Source organism: Cavia porcellus, unplaced genomic scaffold (genome assembly GCF_034190915.1).
Source record: "Cavia porcellus strain 051 isolate PalLab524CR breed Dunkin Hartley unplaced genomic scaffold, mCavPor4.1 scaffold_6, whole genome shotgun sequence".
Lineage (NCBI taxonomy): Eukaryota > Metazoa > Chordata > Mammalia > Rodentia > Caviidae > Cavia > Cavia porcellus.
This window is the reverse complement of record NW_026947489.1, coordinates 105,042,163-105,062,004: the sequence shown is the minus strand read 5'-3', so window position 1 is coordinate 105,062,004 and position 19,842 is coordinate 105,042,163. Positions and strand designations below refer to the sequence as shown.

The window sequence follows — 19,842 nt, the reverse complement described above, 5'->3', positions numbered from 1 at the left end:
TGTGTGCACCAGTGGTTGTTCCTCAAGGGAAATAAATTCCTCCCTCTTCAGTCACTGTATTCTGAGGTTCACTTGTTCAGCAGCTTGGCCTCTGCCCTCACACATTTGAATCATTCAATTCTTCCTTTTTTGGTATTGGGAATCAAACTCAGGGCCTCATGTTTGGCAGGTAGGTGCTGTGCCGCTGAACTACATCCTCAGCCCCTTTCACACATTTGAGAGACAGAAAAGCTTTCAACCAGATCCACAGCTGCCTGCATGAGCCTGTGCTGGTGTGACCTGCTGCAGAGGGGAAGGGTCTGGCAGGGGCCTCCCCTATTGCCACCAGCGGTTTTCCCCACACCCTGCACCTCCAGGCAGCTAGGGGGTACACTAAAGGGGCTAGAAATCCACACCATGAGGACAGCAAATTTGGCTTTGGGTTAGTCCAGAACTGGGTAAACCAGGCCACACACAGAACTATCTTGAGTGTTTAACCCCGTTCTCCAACAGTCAGGTATAGCAGCAAATTCTTAAAATCCCAGCACTTAGGAGGCCGAGGCAGGAGGACTGCTGTGAGTCTGAGGCCAGCATGGTCTACTTAGTGAGCTCAAGATCAGCCTGAGCTACTACTTAGTGAGATCCTGTCTCAAAAAATGAAAAATAAATAACCAAACCACACAGAACAAAGTCAACACCAGCTGGGCGTGGTGATAATTTCAGCCACTTGAGAAGCTGACAAAGGAGAATTGAAAGTTGAAAGCCAAAATGCATTCACTGGAAGAAAGATAGCCTCTTTACAAATGGTGCTGGAAAAACTGGCTCTATACATGTCAAAGGTTAAAACTAGACCCATATCTTTCACCATGTCCCAAAGGTACATAGATCAAAGGTTTATTTTTTATTTTTGGTACCGGGGATTGAACTCACGACCTGGTGCTTGCCTGACAGGAGCCTTATGCTGCTGAGCTAAATCCCCAGTCCAGATCAAAGATCTTAATATTAAAACAGAAACATTAAATCTGCTGGAAGACAGACCAGGTAAAACTCTTGAAGACATTAGTGTAGGTAAAGACTTTATGAATAAAGCCCAGATTCCACAAGATATCACAAAGAATCAACAAATGGGATTTTATCTTACTGAAAAGTTTTTTTTGTCTTTTTCTTTTTTATCGGTACAGGGGATCGAACTCACGACTGCCTTCTTGCAAGGCAGGCGCTTATGCCACTAAGCTAAATCGCCAGCCTGAAAAGCTTTTGCACAGCAAGAGAAACCACCACCAGAGTGAAGAGACAGTCCACAGTGTGGGAAAAATAGTTGCCAGCTGTGCTGCAGAGGATTATTACTGAGACCATATAAAGAACTCAAAAAAATCAGTCCTCCCAAATTTAAAGACCCAATCCAGAAATGGGCATCTGGGATGAATACACACTTCTCAGATGAAGAAATATGAGTAACGAATAAACATGTGAAGAAATGTTCAACATCACTGGGCATTTGAGAGATGCAAATTAGAACAACACCTCACCCCAGAGAGAATGGTACTATCAAGAAATCAAGGAATACAAATGCTGGAGGGGCTGTGGGGAAAAAAAAGAACCCTTTTCCAATGTTGGTGGGAATGCAGACTGGTACAACCACTGTGAAAATCAGGGTGGAGAGGACTTGGATTTAGCTCAGCGGCATAAGCGCCTGCCTTACAAACAGGCAGTCATGAGTTCGATCTCTGGTACTGATTAAAAAAAAAAAAAGAAAAGAAAACTAGGACTAGAGTTCCCATTCAAACCAGCTATTACCTTTTTGGGTGTCTTCCCAGAAGATTTGAAAACATCATGCCACAGTGATATATGTGCACCTATGTTTATAGCAGCACAATTTGTAATAACTAGATCTTGGAAACAACCTAAATATCCATAGACTGACTAATGGATAAAAAAGATGTGGTATTTTTATACAATGGAGTACTATTCAGCCATAAAGAAGGATAATGGAGACTTTTATATGGATGCAACTTGAGACCATTCTTGTTAGTGAAATAAATAAGAAATGTGTAAACATCATATTTGTCTCATTAGTGTGAGAAGCTGAAAGAAACAACATACGTATATGCATATGTATATGTATATAAAAATAGTTAAGGTAGTTATACCACTGATTTCTCTGAGTTCACTGAAGACAAAGATTTGTGCTGATATTATTTGGACAACTGAATGCAGATGTCCTGTGCTCTGGGTGAATGATGTGGGGATGACAATGTACAATGTATATACCATTGTTGCCCCATTGACATGTTTTGAAATTTTTAGTTTTTTTTTCTCCTTTTTTTTTCTTGAAATAAAATAGATTTGGAAAAAAAAAAGTTTAGGGCCAGCCTGAGTAATTTAGCAAGACCCTCTCTCCAGATACAATTAAAAGGACTAAGGTTTAGTAGTACAGTGCTTACACAGTAGCCATGTTCAATCCTTAGCAGAGAAACAAAAAGCCAGAAAACCATCTGCACACGGCAGCAACAACGCATCCCAATTACTGGAGAACCTCTGGGCAAACTGGGCATCAACAGAAGTGCCAGGATTTCTCCTGTCTCCAAGGCCTGCCCTGTCCCTGACAGGAAGCTGAGGGGTACTGTCTCTGCTGTGTGTGTGTGTGTGTGTGCGTGTGCGTGTGCGTGTGCGTGTGTGCGCACTCCAGGTGCATTCTCAGGTCCGGCTGGTGCCCCTCCTCTGTATGTCTCTGTGAGATCCACCTGGGACCTGGTAACCCCTGATCCTCATGAGGGCAGCTCTTCCCACAGTTTTATTTTTAAGTCCTGGCAAGGACTTGCAGGACAGGGTTGTGATATTATCATGGCCTCTCCTCTACTCAGGGATGTCTGCTTCCCGTTTTCAGGGTGCCCCTGGGGCTCACATGAGCGAGGCTGCAGTCACTATCACCACATCTGGACCCTTCTTGACTGGGCAGGAGCTTGAGACCTGTCCATCTGCTGGCCCACAGGTCTTGTGAATAGGTAGTTTTTATGTGGGGCTCCCGCCAGGCTTACCACATTCAAGATATCAAGTCCCTGGGTCTCTGTCACTATGGCTATCCTACTCCTCTGAGAGCAAGGAACTGCATCTTCCATGTACTGTGGCTTCAGAGGACAGCCTGAGAGTTGCGGTGGGCTAGTCTGTGATTTATGCAGCTTCCTGTGAACCTTGCTGGGAGGAGTCTCCTTGAGAGGGGACAGGTCCAAGCTTTGAAGCCTGGGAATTCTTTTGTATTAAATCCAGGAATTTCTGGCATTTCAACCGTGTTTGGGGAGCCCCCAAGACAGAATGCTATAGGGCCAGCTCTCTGGGAATTCATCCTGTACACAGACTGGACTTTTGCTGACATACGCTAGACTTCCTTTGGCCCTTGGGGCGACCCCTCCTGTGTGACTTCAGGGCCAGACTTCCGGTCTCACAGCTGAGGCTGGCTGGGGGTTCTTTGGAAGTGGAAGTGGGGTTCCCTGGTCAGCTCAGGCAATCCATCCCAGCTCTCTGGTTTCCACGTTGGCCCTTCTGGCTCCCACGTTGGCCCCTCTGGCTCCCCAATTCTCCTAGAAGACATCTGGGAGGATGCATGCACCATGTGGCTATTTCACAGCTGTCTTGAATCCAGCTGCATCTGCTTCAGGCCCTTAGTTTTGTGCTGTGAGATATCGATGGGCAGTTAAACTCCTACCCCTCAAATGAACCATTAGAAGTTTTGAGTCTCTGCAGGCGGCCTGGCTCCATTTGAAGTGCCTACCTGCTCGCTTTAGGGCTCTTGCCACACCTGGACCAGGCCGCTTGCCTTGATGTTTTCTGTAAGGGTGAGTCTGACACTCACTGCAGAGATTATTGAAGGGCTATATGTAAACTGACAGGCAGTTTGGGGGTTATAGGAGACAGATGGGGCCAGGTGTGTAGTCAGACACAGGTTTGGGTGGGAAAAGGTGATCTGAAGGACCCGACAGGGGCAGTCAGCAGTTGGTTAGAGCAGGAAGGACTTGGCAGAAGGGGCAGGCTCCTCTGGCTACATTTGAGTGCATAGGAAGAGGACTGCAAGGGTCCTAGAGGCAGCGTTGAGGCGAGGTCTTCATAGCTGAAAGAGGTGAGGACCTGCTGCTCCAGGCCTTTCTTAGAGAAGCCCCTGCAATCCTCTCCCAGAGTTTGCCAAAGGCTCCTGCCCAACAAGCCTGCTTCCGGTGTCCCAGATTAGCCCTGCAAGCCTGTGTGTCTTCAAGGATGTGTGGGGCAGGCATTCTAATGTCAGAGGACAGGCTGGAGGGGAGATGTCCCTGGCCCACTTCCTCTACCGCGTTCCGGTGGGAAAGTCAATCTTCCGGTGTGGGGAAGGACTCTGTGGTATCCTCTCCTCCAGGACCCCCGCTGGCAATGCTCCTGGCCTCCGGAAAGCGGAGAACTTGCAGCCGTTCAAGGTGCGGCGGGCACCGAGTCCTGGTCCCTTGGGACACAGGGGCCTCCGTGGACGCCTGGTCCAGGGGAGGTTTGCCTCTGCCTCTCTCTCTACCTGGCCTGACCTCTCACAGGGACTGCAACAGTGAGCCAACATGGGGCCAAAGGTCTCACTAGTGGGTCTGGGCCAGTTCCAGGAACAAGGCCGGATAACCCCTGAGAGGCAGCTTCCTCTTCAAGCCATCTGGCTCCACAAAGGAGACTTCTGCAGGGTCATCCGCTGTCTGGTGTGCCTAGGGATCCTGGGCAGCAAGGCCCAGCCAGGTTCTGTTGAGTCCGCAGGAGTGATCTTATACTCCACGGAGCTGAGCTCCAGACAGCAACCACTCGCGATCCTCCTGGGCGTGGGCGGGCAGTCTCGCTCTGAGCTTCAATTTCCCTGGGAAGTGGCGACCCGCGAGCACCAGGGAATCCGCACAGCAGTCGCCCTCGCGCTGCGCACGCGCACTCTGCCCCTCTCCCGCCGTCACCGCGCGCGTGCGTGCTCCGTGCGCGTGCGTGGTGCGTGCGCGTCCCGGAGAGCGGCGCTCGGGGCCGAGGCGGCGGCGGGCAGGGCTCGCGCTCCTGACTGTAGTAGGCGTCGGCGCTCGCGCGTGAGGCCGCCCACCCGTGCTTAGTTTTGTTCCGGCCACCGCCGAGGCCTGTGTGGGGCGCGAAGATGCCGGCCGTGTCCAAGGGCGACGGGATGCGGGGCCTGGCGGTCTTCATCTCGGACATCCGCAACTGTGAGTCCCCGGGCCGGGCAGGGTCGCGGGCCGGGGGCGCAGGCAGAGCGCAAGAGATCTGGCGACCGGGCCCGGGTGCGAGCCGGAGCCCGAGATGCGGGGATGCAGCGGGGCCCAGGGACCGGGGATGGGGCCCTGACTGGGGTGCGCGACGGGGCTCCTGTGCGAACCTGGTGGTGGGGCTGGGGGCTCGGGGAACGGGTCCGGGGGTGCAGACTTGGCTGTGACTCGGAGGCGCATGCCAGGGTACGGGGTGAGGGACCGGTGTTAGGTATGTGCTGGGGCAGAGGCCTGAGGGTAGAGAGCTGGTGGTAGGGTCAAAGATCTGGGGGCGGGGGCTCAGCCTGGATTGCTGTTGAGGGTCCGGGGTGGAAATCTGGGGGCGGGGCGAGGATGGGAGCTGAGCCCTGGTACGGGACTGAGGTCTGGGAATGTGGACCTGCCTGGCGGTGGAGAGGGTGCAGTGTGAAGCCTGGGTTTTGGAGTGGGGATCGCTGGGTGGGGACTCAGGCGGAAGTGAGTGGTCTGGGAGTGTTGGGATCTAGGAGTGGGAACAAGCTTGCAGGACGGGAGTCTGTGCCACAATCTAGGGGCTTCTGGCCTAGACGCCCCTCCCCGGCATGATGTCATCTCAGTCTTTCTAGTAATGGAGCATTTAACCCAGGCTTTTCCAAAACAGCGTGAATGTTTTTGCTTTGGGTGTGGAATCCGGAGACCCCACATTCAGGCAGACAGGGCTGGTGACCCGGTTCTAGAGGCTTGTTGCCCTTTGATTAGATCTCCCTCACTAATACTAAAGTGAGTCATTCCCCCAGGGAGCCACAGCAGAGAGTGTGGGGTGTGGAGACCGTTCTTGCTTCCCTGCAGGCATAAGCCCTCTCAGCGGGTGTCCCCGGATGGGACCACACCACCCAGGGTGAAATGGGTCGGGAGGGCGTGGCCTGCTAATGGCACCAGGAGGGTGCTTGGTTTTGGAAGGCAGAAATTCCTGTCAGCATCAGAGATGTCTCCTTCCCTGCTTAAGAGAATAGTCATTTTTCTGTCTTGTGTGTTTATTTTAGACTTTTATCTAGCAAATAATTGATTGACTGTGTGATGCCTATGGCTTTAGAGTTAATGTTTATTTTGAGGAATGTGGCAGCTTTACCTCCTGATAAATGCTGTGCAGCCGGACTTTCTCTGTATTCCCTTGAGTCTTTGGACTGGGCAGAGTATCTGAGGGTAGAAGACATCTGCCCCTTCCCTAACTCTTCAGAAAAATAGGTGCCCTCCCTTTAGGCTTACCATGGGGTGAGGTTCCCAGGCCCAGGTTTGTAGCCTCCATGTGTTTTGGAAAACTAAGCATGCATGTTACTCTGAAGTCAAACTTTGTTTTTTTTTTTTTGTCTTTTTCCTTTTTTATCGGTACAGGGGATGAAACTCACGACTGCCTGCTTGCAAGGCAGGCGCTTATGCCGCTGAGCTAAATCCCCAGCCCTTGAAGTCAAACTTTGGATGGAGGTTTACTGGCTTAAATTCCTGACCTGCCTATGCGTCCATTTTTTTTCTTTGAAGAAAGTGGCAGTGGCAGGACAGTGAGGGTGACCATTGTCTCCTCACACAACTGGCCACCATACTGGATGTGTTCTGTGCCACAAGAGTCTCTGTGGGACACAGGCAGGGAATCCTCATTTGCTGTAGGGACTGTCCCTGTACTCCATGCCTTCCTGTGGGAGTGGTGAGATGCTCCCTGCTGGGCAAAGCTGAGAATCCTCAGGGACACTCAAGGCCCCTCATCCACTGGGCCCTCTTTACCTTGCTGTCTGTAGTTCTGCTCCCCCCCACCCCCCTTCCTGGTGCTGCTCTTCTCCTCTGGAGCAGAGTGCTCCCCTGTGGTGCTGCCTTTGCCAGTCGGCTTTGTGTTTCCCTGTATGGCATGTATCTTGGTCACTACTACATCCCTCTGTGGCCTTCCTAGTGCCCAGCACCAGGCTCATGTCCAGCAAGCCAGCTGACTATGGGGGAACCCAAGGAGACTGCATCGAGGGCCAAGGCAGTGGGTTGAGAGCTGGTCCTCCTCTGGCTGCCTGGCTTTGCCAGTGAGCTGGCTGCTGTCCCGCAGTGAGAGTGTGTAGGTGCCTGAGCCCAGCTCACCCTCCTGGCTCTCTCCTGCCACAGTTGAGCCTCAGCACCAAAGATGCATTTTGAGCTTGCCGAGGATGTTTCATCTCCAGGCTCAGTTCCTTCACCTTTCTGACTGTTTCTTGAGCTCCCCTGCAAGACCTGGCTGAGCTCTGGGACAGGGGTAAGGGTCGAGTGGTGGCAGGTGCTGTTCGGTACCTGTATCGTTTAGCAGAGGCAGCAGTGCATGTGGAAAGCCGCCAGTGTCACGCTGTGCCACTTGGGCCTGTGGCTCCTGTGGCGTAGGCAGTAAGCTCATGTGTCTCAGAAAATTAACCTGATCCTTCCTGACTGACCTTCACTCACCCCTGGGCCAGGGACTGGGCTAACTGGAATTCCACACGTGGAAACTGTTTTTCTTTCCTTCTCTTGAACTTGTCATTAAAAAATTCTAGTCCTTTTCATTTGGTCTTAGTTTTTGGAGATTAAATAAGTTTCTTTTTAGCCCCAGTTTTAAAATAATTTTTTTCTTTTGAAATGATTATGGATTCACAGGAAGTTGTGAAGAAATAGGCTTGTCCCTGGTATTCTCCACCCACTGTGAGCATCTTGTGTAACAGAACATTGTCTTTCTTTTTTTCTTTTTGTAGTTTTTTGAGACAGGGTCTCTCTGTGTAACCCAGGTTAACCTTGAACTCACAGTGATCCTCCTGCCCCAGCCTCCCAAGTGCTGGGATTACAGGTGTATACCACCACGCCTCGATCAGGACATTTTCAACAAACTGGCACTGGTACAAGCCACCAGGCTATTTAGGCCTCATTAGTTTTATGTGCTCTAGTTTTAGTGTGTGCATCAGTGTGTGTTCCTATGTGTGTGCACGTGTGGCTCTGTGTGGTTTTAGCACGTGTGTTTTGGTGTGACTCCCATTGTTGCTGTACACAATATGCATCATCACAGGGCTTCCTTGTGCCAGCCCTGGTGGCTACAGCTACCACCCCTGCCCTGGCCACCACTCATCTGTTCTCTAGCTTCGTGATTTTATGACCTCAAAGATGTTGTATAAATGGAACTGTGTAATATGTGACTTCCAAGAGTGGCTTTCCCTCTCGGTACAGACCCCTCGAGACACATTGATCGGGGCTGTTGAACTGGTTGGTGGTGTATTCAGGCAAAGGATTCCAAGGAAACAAAAGAGCCACTCACACTGGGGAAAATAACAGTTATTTGCGAACTTTTGTTTACATTTATCCCAGCGATATCCATGAGGGACAGTGATACAGAAATTAGGGTTACGTCTCTCTTCTTAGGGTGCTGGGGTGAAAGCAGGGCCTCACATGCACTGGGCAGGTGTTCACAATGACTGCACCTGGTCCTGGTGGACGTCTCAGACACTGTGGTGATGTCCTAGCGTGGGATGCGGTGGTCCGTGTTTCTTTTGTCTTTTTTTCTTTTCTTTCTTTTTTTGTCTTTTTTGTTTTTATCGGTACCAGGGATCGAACTCATGACTACCTGCTTGCAAGGCAGGCGCTTATGCCACTGAGCTAAATCCCCAGCCCCTCTTTTGTCTTTTTGAGACAGGCTCTTACTATGTAGTTTGGGCTGGTCTTGAACTTGAAAATGATTTTTCTGCCTCCACTTCCTAAGTGCTGGGATTATAGGAGTGTGCCACCACACCTGGCTGGCAGTACTTTTTTTTGCACCGGAGATCAAACTCATGACCTCAAGCTTGTCAGGCAGGCACTTGTGCTGCCAAGCTACATCCCTGGCTGCACTCGAGGTGGTCTTCTGGTAGGTTGGTGTTGCAGAGGGATGCAGGTATAGTAGAAGTCAGGCCTCCCTGGTGAGCCGTGTAGACTGTGTGCCAGGGACAGCAGCAAGGTGCAGCTGTCCCTCAGCCCAGCTGTCTCCAGGACACAGTGCTGTGTCTTGAGCTGCCCTGTGTCTTCTCATCCTGCTGGCACTCGGTGGGCCAGAAGTGGAGCTTCTGACTGCAGGGCTGTGGCAGATGGAGAAGAAAGAAGCAGCTGTGAGACCAGCTGCATCACTGTATGCAGGAGCTGTGTGCAGGAGGATGCACACGTTGCCCTGTGTTCCTGGTGTGGGGCTGGAGTTTGGCTGCTTCCAGCCATGCAGTGGCACTGACTCCATCAGGTGTGTGAGGTGGGGAGCTCTTTGCGTCCTGGGGAGAGTGGTGCAGTGCTGCCACAGGTGCGGGGACCCTAGAGCTGGTTGCTGCTTGTGGGGCTGCATTCTACTGTTGACTGCTGGAATTGGATGTCCTTTGAATTGCACTGTAGAATGACTAAACTGTAAAGCATTTGTTTGCTCATAAACTTCCAGTTATTAGTAATTAGCTGGACAGGGAGTAATGGCACATAAAAATTCAAATTCTCTGTAAGCTTTGGTGTAAGAATTAAATGTGAAACTGTACTTGGTTTTCCTGTAGGGTTTTAAAGATGAAAATGCAGACTTTGGCAGTCTGCATTTTTCTTTTTTTAATGTAGAGCTGAATATTGAACCTAGTATCTTTGGACTGAGTTACATCCCCAGCCCTTTTAAAATTCTTATATTGAGAAAGGGTCTCACTAAGTTTCCCAGGCTGGACTTGAACTCAAGATCCTCCTGCCTCAGCCTTCCAGAGTGCTGGGCTTATAGATATGCACCACCACATCCTGCTGTTAAATTTTTTAAAAGAAACTTAAAAGTCAAAAGTCCATTTTGTCTTTCCTGACTGTCGATTAAAAAGTGCTGACCTTTGAAAAAGAATGCTCCCCTTGCATATTTTCTTTTGCACTGTTTTGAGTCATTCATTTCTGTGAAAGGCGATTTGGGAAGTGCATGATGCGGGGTGTGGGGTGCGGGGTACAGGGTGGGAAGGGATGCGGAAGGTGGGCTCCTCTACTTTTGGGGTCATTCAGCTTCCAGAAAACGCCCACCTGAGTTCCTGGAGGCATCTCTTCGTGACTCCTCCAAAGGGTGGCTGTCCCAGCAATGGTGCCATCTGGTTGGGTACTTGGCATCATGTCTATACCTGGGACAGTCCCCTTACAGCTGCTCTGGTGGCATAGGCATCGGGGTCAAGGGCATGGTTCCTGGAAAGGTTGTCTTTGTGGGATTAAGAGGCATTTCCTCCTCTCTTAAAAGCATCAGATGAATCGTACCTGAAGCCGAGATGCAGATTTGCAGGAATGTGAGTGCTGTTTCTGCCCCACTGACTCCCTCATGTGCTGCAGGTGGTGACCATGGCCCGACTCCCTGAGCTCATTTTAGAATTTAGAAGATTCTGAACCCAGAGCTCTTCCTGTGAGTCTGCAATAGCTTGGTTCAGCAAAAGTGCTGAGGGTGTTGTGAGTCTGCAGATTCTCACTACAGAGCATGGTCCTGGAGAACAAGAGTGAGGAATCTAGGGACACCTGCTTCCTCCAGTGTCTAAGTCTTGGTTCTGGGACACCTTTGCCCTGGATTTAGACCGAGCAGCTGGCAGGCTTCAAGAGGGTGGATCAGCCCAAAGGGAACTCTTTCCTGAGTCGGCTCTTGTGTGTGTCTGTACTCAGGGCTGTGTGTCTGGGGCTCGGAGGACGGGGTGACAGTGGAGGGACAAGGTTGTCCTCACTCTGATGGGGGCTCTCAGGGGAGGCAGAGAGAAATAATAGCAATGCAGCAGGTGCCAAGATGTCCACAGACGACCGATTCCGCCAGACCTTGGGGAACTGTGTGTCTCTGTGTGTGGCCAATGAGCATCACTCTTTACAGTATATTGGATCTGCCTCCACCCACAGTGTGGTAAAGCGAGAGTCCCCTTCACCCTGCCCCTGGTCAGACAGAAGCACTCCCAGGATTTGTTAAAACTCATGTTTGGAAGGTAGAAAATTAAATGGTTCTTTTGGCTTCCAGTGAGTATGGAGTAAGTTTAATAACTTTCCCCTAGGTTAAAGAAAAATACACTGAATGACACTCACTTAAAAAACAGACAAACAAACCAGGCATAGTGGTGCATACCTGTACTTGGGAGGCTGAGGCAAGAGAGTTCAGGGCCAGCCTGGACTACAAAGTGAATTAAAGGCCAGCCCTGCACTGTGTAGGGCTGTCTCAAAAACAGAGCAAGACAATCCCAGAAACACAAATGAACAATTTTGCTAGGCCATGTGGTGACATGGATTTAGTCATGGTGTTGGACATGCAGATTCTGGCAGTGTCTGCCTTCCTCAGCATCTGCTAGTCTTGGTGTGAGAGCTGTGGTACCCTGAAAAGCAGCATCATCCATGCTGTTCAGCTGAGATCTCTTGGGTGTCAGGCTAAGCTGGATGCTCCTTGCCAAGGAGAGAGCCAGGTCAGGCCCTTGGTGGGATCCACCACGGTGCCCAGACGGCAGTCCTGCTGAGAAGTACTGCTGGGGGGGGGGGACCAGGTTGGGGGTGGGGAAAGATGGCTCTGGAGACATTCGGGCATCACTTCCTGTCCACCTTTCCCTTAGCCATGTTGGTGGAGAGGAGGCTGGGCCCCACAGTGCTGTTACAGAGCTGGGGGTGGAATCGGCTGCACAGCCAGAAACAGGAGCGAGGGAAGCCTGCCAGAGCAGGATAGGAGTCCGGCCCTGTTTGTGCACTTTCCTCCTAGATGTGGCCCTGTGGTCACCTGGAGCAAAACCTGCTGAGAGCTGTGGGAGTTCTGTGCTGGTCTTTCCTGTGTCCACAGTGCTCCCCCTGCCATTCTGGCCCCCACCCCACGGCTCAGCCAGTGTCCCTGATTCAAGTGGGTGGTGTGAATGTAGGAGCCACTTAGGTGCCCCAAGGCTCTGAGCTACGCTGGGTTTACCTTCTTCCTGATACAGATGGTCGTGGTATGAGGTTCCCTCACAGGCACAGGAAGGTGGTGGCGGGGGGGCATTTGTGTCACTAAAAGCTCTGAAAGGTTTGCCTTCACAGAGCTGGGTTAGTGGCATGGGGAACCAGCCCCGGGGAGATAGAAGGGAGCACCACAGGGCACGTCCCGGCTCAGCCCTGTTCTTCAGGGATCCCTTTGCCCCATGCAGTACAGCTACCTTGGAAGCCCCCACGGCACTGTGACCAGTGTTGCTGGGGTCAGGGCTGTTGGGGGCTGTGTATTCTGTGCAGGTGCTGGTTCCTCTTCCTCTCAGATTCTCTGCCTTGCTCCCTCTGAGTAACTCGGTCCCTGTGTTGAGTTAACTCAGGGTCCCAGTAGGGCTTTAGCTCTCGTTACTTAGCTCCATGCAGCGCTGCCTTTGCACAGAATCGAGCGCTGGAGCCAGGCAAGGTGGTGCACATCTGTAATCACAGCACTTTGGATGCCAAGGCAGCAGGATCGCTGTGAGGCCAACCTGCACTGCTTGGTGAGCCCTCTCCCTCGAGTGGCTGAGGGGAAGGGGCCAGTGTTGGGCGGGTACTTCTCATTTGCCCCAGTGCTGCCTGATAGTAAGCGATGCCCTCAGGGCTGATGCGGTGTCCTGAGAGTTTCCAGGTCTGTGGCTTGAGTTGTTGTGTGATGTATTCATCCACTCACTATCTCTTGAGCAGATCACAAGTGGCAACGTGACACTGGGGACCCACAGTGGTTACTTATGTGGCCAGAGCCCCTTACTTTCAGATCTTAAAGCCTTGTACAAGCAAGAACAACACACTTATGAAAAGACTTACTGTGCACCCCTGGCCACAGGCAGGGGTGAAGTGTGAGAGTGGGGAGTAGTCTGCAGCTGTGAAGATGGCAACTGAGAGGATGAATCCAAGGAAATGAAGAAGGCAGTGGGTGGTGGGAGAAGGGCTCTTGGGACAGCAGGTGTGAAAGGGGAGGCCCTCAGTGGGGCACTCTTGAGTTCCAGGGGCTCTGCTGGCCAGGGCTGCTCCCTCCCACGGAGCCTTTGTCTGCCCTCTTCAGGAGAGTGGGGCACCTCTCGGGTGTACTCTGCCCTCACAGTAGAGTCAGGAGAGTCAGATTCTTCTTCAGACAGCGTCTTGGGCTAGTCTTGAAATGGGGTCCTTCTGCCTCAGTCTTATGCATGTTGCCGTTCCCAGAGTGTGTCTCCCCATCTGGCTTTATGTTTTCTAGGTGAAATTTTTGTTCAGCAAGTTTACTGGGTGCCTGTTTTGTGCACTGAATATGCTGACAAAAGCTGCTGCTCTCCTGGGCTGACATCCTAGTGGAGAGGCAGAGGTACACATCCCATGGTACCTGGCCCCTGCATTGGGCGTGGCTGAGCAGAGAGCAAAGCTGTGACTCCTTGCCTGGGCTGGACAGCAGAGAGGGATGGACAATAATGAGAATTTCTCTGATTGTACTGTTGGGGAGGACAGGAGTTCAGTACTTAGCACAGGCGGGGAACCGAGGCACAGAGAGGTAGCTGAGGGCATGTGGGGTATAGAGGACATGCCTGTCAGAAGCACAGAGCCTTGGGACCCAGCAGGCGTGGTGCCCTGCCACCTTGGCCCTGGTGGAAGAGCAAGTTCTGTGTCTGTGGCATGTGTCGCCCTCTGTGGCTGGGTGGTCCCTTCCTGTCCCAGTGGCCTCATTGCTTCCCTCCCATGAGGCCCAGCAGTGGCCCGGGCAGTGCTTGTCAGGGCAGGCACCTGGGTGTCGCCCCCTAGGAGCTGGCAGCAGCCCTGCATTTTGGTGTGATGCATCCACGTCCCCCTAGAGATCACTCTCATTCTTAGGCTTTGTTATGCTGGCTGCTTGGTCTGTTCCCAGTGTTCTGACTGCTTGTTCACACATCTTCTGTTTCCTGAGGAAGGGCTGCAGGGCCTTGTTCAGGCTAGCATGTGTGCCACCCTCAGCTGCATTTGCCTCCAGTCTTGCAATAGTCATCAGCCAGCCCTTTCTATAGCGTGAATCTTGTTATTTGTTCATCTTCTCTTATGGAAATGTTTAAGACAAAAACTTTTTCTGAGACAGGGTATCGCTATGCAGTTCATGCTGGGCTTGAACTCACTATATAGCCCAGGCTGGCCTCAAACTCATGGCAATCCTCCTGCCTCCACCTCCTGAATGCTGGGATTACAGGTACCTCCCGAGTGCTGTGTGTGCCATCACATTCAGCTAAGATGAAAACATTTAAAAAATATAATGTAAGAAGCGAATTATAGCTGGGCATGGTGGTACGTACCTTTAATCCCAGCCCTTAGGAGACTGAGCCAGGAGGATTGTTGTGAGTTTGAGACCAGCCTGAACAGTCAAGTGAGCCCAAGGCCAGCCTGAACTGCATAGAGAGACCCTGTCTCAAAAAGAAAAAAAAATTATAAAACACTGCTACCTGCTTCCCTAGCCCTAAACTTCAGAGTTCATTATTTTTCATTTTGTAGCTGTTTCTCTCACATTTACTTTAAAAGTGGTTGCGTATTGCATTCAAGTGACGTGTTTGTTCACAAGAATTTATTGAGGGCCTGCTGCAGGGCCAGGTGCTGCCCTGGGTTGCTGGGATGATGGCAGCTTAGTCACCTTTCCTTGTTGCTGAGACTCAGTATCTGGCCCAAAGGAGAGAGGCAGAGGTTTGTTTGGCTCACAGTGTGTAGAGGTTTTGGTTCATGGTCGGCCAGCTCCAAGGCCAGGTAGATGGCAGAGAGGCATCACAGGGCAGAAGGCAGAAGGGAGCGCCGCCTCTGAAAAGCCCCACTTTGACCACAGGAGGCTTTGGGGAGCTTCTAGACACAAGCTGCAGTAGCAGTGAAGAAGACGGACAAAACCTCATGCTCATCTGGACTGTTTTTTTTTTTTTGGTACCAGGGATCAGACTCTTCCTTGTACTTGCCAGGCAGGCACTTATGCCACTGAGCTAAATCCCCAGCCCTCATTTGGAGTTTGTATCTTGGTAGGTGGAGCCCGAGAAGACAAGGTCATAGAGTCCATGAGGAGACCCGTCTGTACAGCAGAGAAGGTTAAGAAGGGTGGGCGACTGGCTGGCAGGTGAGGGTTTCGGTTTTACAGGAGATGGGGCGGGCCTTCTGTCCTGAAGATGGCTGCAGTGAAGCTGGGGCACTGCCAGGTGATATGGGGATCCTTCAGGAGCTGCAGGTGGCCCAAGGACGCACTCTGGGTTGGGTCAGGTGACTTATGTTGTGGTGCCCAACGGGAGGAGTGATGAGGCAACTCAGAAGGCTTGGAGGGCACTGTGGGTGTCCTGGGGGCAGTCAGGAACTACCACTATCTCTCCTTCCTCCTTGAGACGGTCAGTCTGGCCTCGTAGCTTGGGCTGGCTGGCCTTGTGCTTAGTGTCCTCCTGCCCTGGGCTCCTGACCAGTGTGATTGATTTCCTTTCTGTTAATAGAATAGTCATTTTGGAGTCAGATGCTGGGCTTTATTTTATTTTTTATTTTTTTGTCTTTTTGAGATAGGGTCTCGCTGTGCAGTTCAGGCTGGCCTTGAGCTCACTTTGTAGCCTAGGCTGGTCTCGAACTCGCCAACGATCCTCCTGCCTCAGCCTCCTGAGTGCTGGCATTACAGGCGTGAGCCACCACACCTGGCTTAGGGTTTTATTTTATTTTATTTTTTTTTCTTTTTTCTTTTTTTAAATTTTATTTAAGGAGAAAAAGAAAAAAAAAAGCAGAAAAAAGGTACAAGTTGTACAGAATTTCAGAAAAAAAATAAACAGTAGGAAATCACTAGTTAATGGATTACATATTGTCATCTTAGAAATATTTGTTCAAGTTACAAAATTAAAGCATATAAAGTGGACATTCAAATAGTGAGACTGCAAACAGTTCTATTCAATGATCCAACAAAACTCAGTAATATCATTGTCTATCTTATACACTTACATATACATGCAGTTATACCGTTTAGAGCACTTTCTTTTCCTCTCTTTTGTACAATGACTATTACACTTTTTAGGTTTTATTACTCCCACAGTTCTTATTACTTTTTTGGAAGAAAGTAAAACCAAATGTGACGTAACAGAACAGAGTCGGTCAAATCAAAAGAGTGGACATAATAGATAATGTAAAAACATAATACAAGGTGATCAGCAATGGTTACCATAATGCCTCCCATATCTCCAGTAGAACTGCCTATATCATCAGTTATAATAAAATTGAACAAAACAGTAAAGAACAAAACCAACAGAACCAAAACATTGGAGACATTACAGGTCTTCAAATAGTCAACCAGAATGGGCCTCATAATGAATTCCACTATCTTCACAGCTGTTGCCTAAACTTTCGAACCTGGTACTATCAAGCAAAACAGAATAGAGGAATATCAGTCAAAACAAGATGGTGAGAGCAATACAGGGCTTCAAATCAAGTTAATAGAAAATCAAAGTGGGTTACTATAATATATCCTGTTATTTTTTTATTTATTTTTCCCTTAATTAAAAGGATAAAAATAAAAAAGTAAATAATAAAATGGAGATTGAGATAAAAGAGAGCATAACAACAAAACAGCGCAGATCAAAATATAACCATTTAAACCATTAAGTGTTTCACCACAAGATAATCCCGACATAAAAGTAGTTACCATATTGTCTCTTTCCTTGAAATCTTTGAGTATAACTTTGTATATTGTAGCATCAAATGTATCAAGACAATGTAAAACCATTCAAGAGAGTGATAGCATTACAGGGTATTTAGAATCAACTAACAGAAAATGAACAATGGTTTCTGTGTAATCTCCTTGTCTATAAAAGTTTTTGTTTATACTATCACATATAATAAAATCCAATAAGATACAACATGTTAAGACCTATGGAGACAGAAGAACAAAAGCTTGATGGGACTTCAAAACAAGATGATATTAAATCAGCATTACCTATTATGATGTTGTTTTCTCCAAAATAGCTGTTCCTATCATCCAATCTTCTCTGCCTCATTTCTGTTGAGCTCTTTTTTCTGTCATTAGTTGTCAGTTTGTCTTCTGCATTTTGTTTTCTGCTTCATTCATTGTGGCCTCTCTGCCACTATTTCTGGATTCTTCGTATTTTTCTTTTTTAGAATATCTTGCAGTAATCTCTGTAGAGTTGAATTGTTGGTTGCATATTCCCCTAGTTTCTCTTTATCCTGGAAGCACCTTGTTTTTCCATCAATTTCCAGGGATAGTTGTGCAGGATATAGCAATCTTGGCTGGAGGTTATTATCTTTCAAAGCTTGAATTATTTCCCTCCATGCTCTTCATGATTTGATGGTTTGTGCCGAGAAGTCTGCTATAATTCTGATGGGTGTTCCCTTGTAAGTGATCTGTTTCTTGTCTCTGACAGCTTTTAATATTCTGTTCTTATATTGGATTTCTGGAATTTTGATTATTATATGCCTGGGTGTAGCTCTGTTTGGGTTGTAGGTGGCTGGGGTCCTGTATGCTTCGTACATCTGAGTATCTTTACTTTTTGCTAAATTAGGAAAATTCTCCTGGATTATTTCTGCGAGTAACTTTTGTAGTTCATTTGTTTGTGTCCCTACCTCTTCCTTTATGTTCTTTATTCTTAAGTTATAGATCCTCTTATCATCTTCTAGTCTTTGTATTATTGCTGTTTGTTTCTTTGTTGTTTTTAAGAAGTTTTTCATTTCATGCTCCCATATTACAAATCTGCCCTCCAGTTCAGATAATCTATCCTTAGTTTCTTTCAAGCTGTTATGCCAGTTTTCGATAGAGTTTTTAGTTTCTTGATAATCTCTTTGAACCTGCGTCACGTATTCTGTTTCCTCTATTTTCTCCATCAAACAATTCTGCCCTTTTTTTCTGTTCGTCCATTCCACCATCTGTTTTTTCTTGGGTAGTGCTTAGCATTTCTCTAACTATTCTGCTTATGTCTTGCTTTAGGTCATTAATAACTTCATTCCTGAACTTGTCTACGAGGCTCTGGAGATAGCGCTTTATGTCTATTGGTGCTGTGTCTGCTATTGCCTATTTCTCAGGATTGGGGGCCGAGGAGCCTTTCTTGTTGCTCCCTCTTCCCATATTCTTTGTTCCTTATATATGCAAGCGTATATAGGAGGCCCAGCTTCCTTCCCTGTCAGCCACAGTCTGTTTGAATTGCGCTGGCTAGGTGTTCCTGCCCACTGCAGCTCACCAGGGAGTTATGGACTGGGCAGCCTATGCGGGGCCTGCCCCTCCAGGTCAACCTACTGAAGGCTTCCCTGCTAGGGTGCACCTCCAGACACTGGGACCTGGGTTGTGCTAACCTACTGGGTCTCAGCCAGCAGTGTCACGTAGGCTAGGCACTGCTCACCAATCCCGCTTGAGAGGGGGATATGTGACTGAGGTCACTACAAGCGCCCTGTTCCGGCAAGTCTGCCTAGCCCCAGAATGTCCTCTGTTGGAGCCTCCTAGACCATGGAAGAGTCCCAGTTTCCCTCACTCAACGCAGGTCGATGCACGGCTCCCTGCCTGTCCCACTCTGAACTCTGTTTACTGATTCTCGTTCTCAGAGCTTTCGCGAGTCTCTCTCCCTGCTGAGCTGATTCAGATGCAGCAGCTGCGGCAGGAAACCCAAATCATGTCTTCCAATGTCGCAGGCTCCAGCTTCCACGATGAGGCTTTATCTGTTCCTGTTGTAGCACCAGGATTGCATTCCCAGTTGATTTCTCTCAGCCCAGTTCATTCTTGGGTCAGCAGGGTATATCTCCTCTTGCTTAGGATTCCTCACTCCGCACCATTCCTGGATTCTAAGCTGGGTCTCTCAGAGAGCCTCGGTAGCTGCTGCTATCTGTCTGCCATGTTCTCCCGGAGTAGGGTTTTATTTTTTATTTTATTTTATTTCACTTCATTTCATTTTATCTTTGAGACAGCATCTCACCATACAGCTGAAGCTGGTCTTAAACTCTCAGAGATCCTCCTGCCATAGCCTTCCTAGAGTGCTGGGATTATAGGTATGTGCCACCATGGCCAGCTAGAGGTTGAGATTTGTTTTTTGAGACAGGGCCTCACTATGTAATAGAAACTGGCCTTGAACTCCCTGTTAGCCCAGGCTGGCCTCAAACTGAGTCAGCACTCATCCTGACTCAGCCTCCTAAGTACTGAGATCATTGGCATGTGTTACCATGCTGGGCAGAGATTGGCTTTTGTAGTAGGCTTGGAGATAGAAATGCCAATTATAAAACCGTTGATCATTCAGCCCGGTTCAGAGGAGAGGGTGAGAATGGGAAGGTAAACAACAGTGTGCACTGCTGCCCCTACTTGGGAGGACAGCAGCCTTGCAGGGCCTGGGTCATCCAGGTCTGCGTGTGATGAGGGTTAAAGCCCAAAAGTCTGTTCTCCAGCTGCAGGGAGTGGACAAGGAGTGGGACAGGGGACACTTGGGAAATTCAGAAGCAGCACCCCGTGATAATGAGTCTTTCCCAGGAAAGATGCAGGTGCGACCAGGGATGGTTGAAGGTGAAGAGCGATGTCCCTGAGTGTGGATGGGTGCCACAAGGCGTGGGGAGTGTGCAGCTGGTGCAGCCCCAAGTCATTAACTGGCCTCCTCCCTTGGGTCAATGGAGCAGCAGCAGACTCAACCAGAACCAATGGGAGGAGAAAATAAAGGCTGCAGCAACAGCTGGCTCTTTGACAGAATCAACGGAATTTTTCAAATTGCTAGGCTGAGGGAGAAGAGTGGAGATATAGGCCACTTCTTCAAGA

The 19,842-nt window shown here is 49.3% G+C and overlaps 1 protein-coding gene across 3 annotated transcripts in view; it reads left to right on the top strand.

Moving 5' to 3' along the window:
• The first annotated feature begins 4,969 nt into the window (after positions 1 to 4,969).
• Positions 4,970 to 19,842, top strand: part of Ap2a2 (adaptor related protein complex 2 subunit alpha 2) — a 52,654-nt gene continuing 37,781 nt past the window's right edge. For all 3 annotated transcript variants that reach the window (XR_010048437.1, XM_063251958.1, XM_063251957.1), the window contains exon 1: positions 4,970 to 5,183. Coding sequence is in view for 2 of the 3 variants with exons in the window: in XM_063251958.1 (XP_063108028.1) it covers positions 5,117 to 5,183 (67 nt within the window). In the remaining variant the exon portion in view is untranslated. The remainder of the gene's footprint in view (positions 5,184 to 19,842) is intronic.